Raw genomic sequence first — 2751 nt, 5'->3', positions numbered from 1 at the left:
CACTCCCTGGGAAACAGCCTCTCCCCTTTTCTTCGGAAAACTCATTGAGAAAATAGAAACTGTCAGATAGCAACTCCTTGATCATGCCACGGCTAAATCTACAAAACTTCTGGCCGGGCATGGTGGCTCACGCCTGTAATCCCACCACTTCCGGAGGCTGAGGCAGGAGGACCACGAGGTCAGCAGTTCAAGACCTGCCTGGCCAACATGGTGAAACCCCGTCTCTACTAAAATACAAAATCAGTCTCAAAAAAATAAAAAAATAAAATAAATAAAAAAATTCTGCAAAACTTCTGATATCTGAACCACTCTTCATAACCTCTTTCCACTTTTTTTCAATAGCAGACAAAGTGTTCTTCTGGTTAAAGGGCAATCGCTCCACTTGCACTTGGCATCCCAGGGCTTCAAACATTCTCAAGGGCATCACTTCTTCAATTATTGCCTCATTCTCTTGTATCATCAGCCTCACCCTCACTATTGGATTGAGCCTCTAATATGGCCTGGTGTCTCCCATTTTTAAAAGATGTTTCCTTGCTGGGCGCGGTCGTATGCACCGATTTTTCATATTTATATACTTCTCTGCTCTGGAGGCATTGACTAGAACATCCAGAGCCATGTTAAAAATATCAGTGGTATAATGGTTATCCTTATTTTTGTTATTCATTTTTTAAATGGACAAAATGGGCCGCATGCGGTGGCTCAGGCCTGTAATCCCAACACCTTGGGAGGCTGAGGTGGGTGGATCACTTGAGGTCAGGAGGTCAAGACCAGCCTGGCCAACATGGTGAAACCCAGTCTCTACTAAAAATATAAAAATTAGCCGGGTGTGGTGGTGCACACCTGTAATCCCAGCTACTCAGGAGACCGAGGCAGGAGAATCACTTGAGCCTGAGAGGCAGAGGTTGCAGTGAGCTGAGATCACGCCAGCCTGGGTGAAAGAGTGACTCAGTCTGAAAAGAAAAAAAATTGGCAAAAGGTTAATACATTTATCATGTACATGGGCTTTCAAATATGTACATACTGGAATGGGAGTTATTCTATTAGTATTTGTCCCTGATACCAACAGAAATACCTCTACTGTCTCAATACCTGTGGTACAATGTTTTATGAACTGTTTCAACAAAACAAGGAGTAGCCTGTAGTCCCAGCTACTCGGGAGGCCGAGGCAAAGAACTCCTGGGCTCAAGCAATCTGCCAACCTTGGCTTTCCAAAGTGCTCAGATGAACGGTGTGAGCCTTCACACCCGGCCCATCCTTTTTTCTCTAGTGTATGTATTTGTGTGTGTGTGTGTGTGTGTGTGTGAAACGGGGTCTCAAAGGTTGGAGTGCAGTGGCACAAACTCAGCTCACTGCAACCTCCGCCTCCTGGGTTCAGGCAATTCTCCTGCCTCATCCTCCCCAGTAGCTAGGATTACAGGCACTTGCCACCACACCAGCTAATTTTTTTGTATTGTTAGTAGAGATGGGTTTTGCCATGTTGGCCAGGCTGCTCGCAAACTCCTAACCTCAGGTGATCCACCCACCTCAGCCTCCCAAAGTGCTGGGATTACAGGCTTGAGCCACCGCACCTGGCCTCATTTTGCTATCTTTGATCTATCACTTCATGAATTTTTATGTCATGCTAATCTTTTCTGCATTGTTACAATTTTAGTGTTTGTGCTGCCATAGCAAGCACCACCCATAATTTCTTTTTTTTTTTNGGGTTCAAGCGATTCTATTGCCTCAGCCTCCAGAGTAACTGCGATTACAGGCATGCGTCACCACGCCCCGATAATTTTTTTTATTTTTAGTAGAGATGGGGTTTCTCCATGTTGGTCAGGCTGGTCTCAAACTCCTGACCTGAGGTGATCTGCCCACCTTGGCCTCCCAAAGTGCTGTGATTACAGGTGTAAGCCACCATGTCTGGCCCACCTGATCTTCAAATGACAACAAAAGTCAATTTTTGGAATATGAGACTTGAGATACAGGAGTAATAGATACAATTTTCATGCCGAATTAGGCTAGGATCAAATCTACTCCCTTTTAAACAATTAAATTATAGTAACATTCACAGAAGCCATTTGATGAGTTTTACGATGGTACCCTTAAGACTCGAATCGGTGCTCAAAGTCACATAAAAATTACCAGTCATTCCTAAGGATGCACAGTTCTTTATTTTCTAGTGACTGTGAAGCAGTGATGACCAGGTGCTTTTCACAGTTTCCCTCTTTGTTCTGTACAGTATTGACTGCCAACACCAGGTACCGGTTATCCATTCCTCGGCTCAGAACTGTTCTAGGAAAGGAAGCTACCGCTTTCTTCTGAAATCTAAAGCACACACATACAAAACTATTTTAGCACGACCATGAAATAAGAAGCCAACCAATCTGTTTTATCTACAAACCAATCTTCTAGTTTTCTAGGTTTCTTTCTTCTGAAAAGCTTATTGCAATGACATTTAGCCAAAATAGGTAAAATTAACAGAGCAAAGACACAGAATTCCTATTACAAAAACTTCTGAGTAATGCCATTTCAAACATGCCCATGATATGAGATTTTCCATTTTAATTTCTGTAAGGAGTTCTGTGGGATACCCATTACAATGAGGATTAAGAATGCACTGGAAGCCAGGCATGATGATGTACACCTGTAGTCCCAGTTACTCAAGAGGCTGAGGAGGAAGGATTACTTGAGCCCAGGAGTTTGAGGCTGCAGTGAGATACGATCATGCCACTGCGCCCGTTCCTGAGCGACAGAAAAAGTCCCAGTTTC

General features: G+C 43.7%; 1 protein-coding gene across 1 annotated transcript in view; it reads right to left on the bottom strand.

The window, feature by feature from the left end:
• DNA2 (DNA replication helicase/nuclease 2) overlaps positions 1-2302 on the bottom strand; it is a 68557-nt gene extending 66255 nt beyond the window's left edge. The window contains exon 1 of the mRNA XM_017851411.1: positions 2125-2302. Within this exon, the coding sequence (XP_017706900.1) occupies positions 2125-2255 (131 nt within the window). The 5' untranslated portion in view covers positions 2256-2302. The remainder of the gene's footprint in view (positions 1-2124) is intronic.
• Between the last annotated feature and the right edge of the window lie 449 nt (positions 2303-2751).

Source organism: Rhinopithecus bieti, unplaced genomic scaffold (genome assembly GCF_001698545.2).
Source record: "Rhinopithecus bieti isolate Rb0 unplaced genomic scaffold, ASM169854v2 scaffold_33940, whole genome shotgun sequence".
NCBI classification, from domain to species: domain Eukaryota; kingdom Metazoa; phylum Chordata; class Mammalia; order Primates; family Cercopithecidae; genus Rhinopithecus; species Rhinopithecus bieti.
This window is presented reverse-complemented; position numbering and strand designations above follow the sequence as displayed.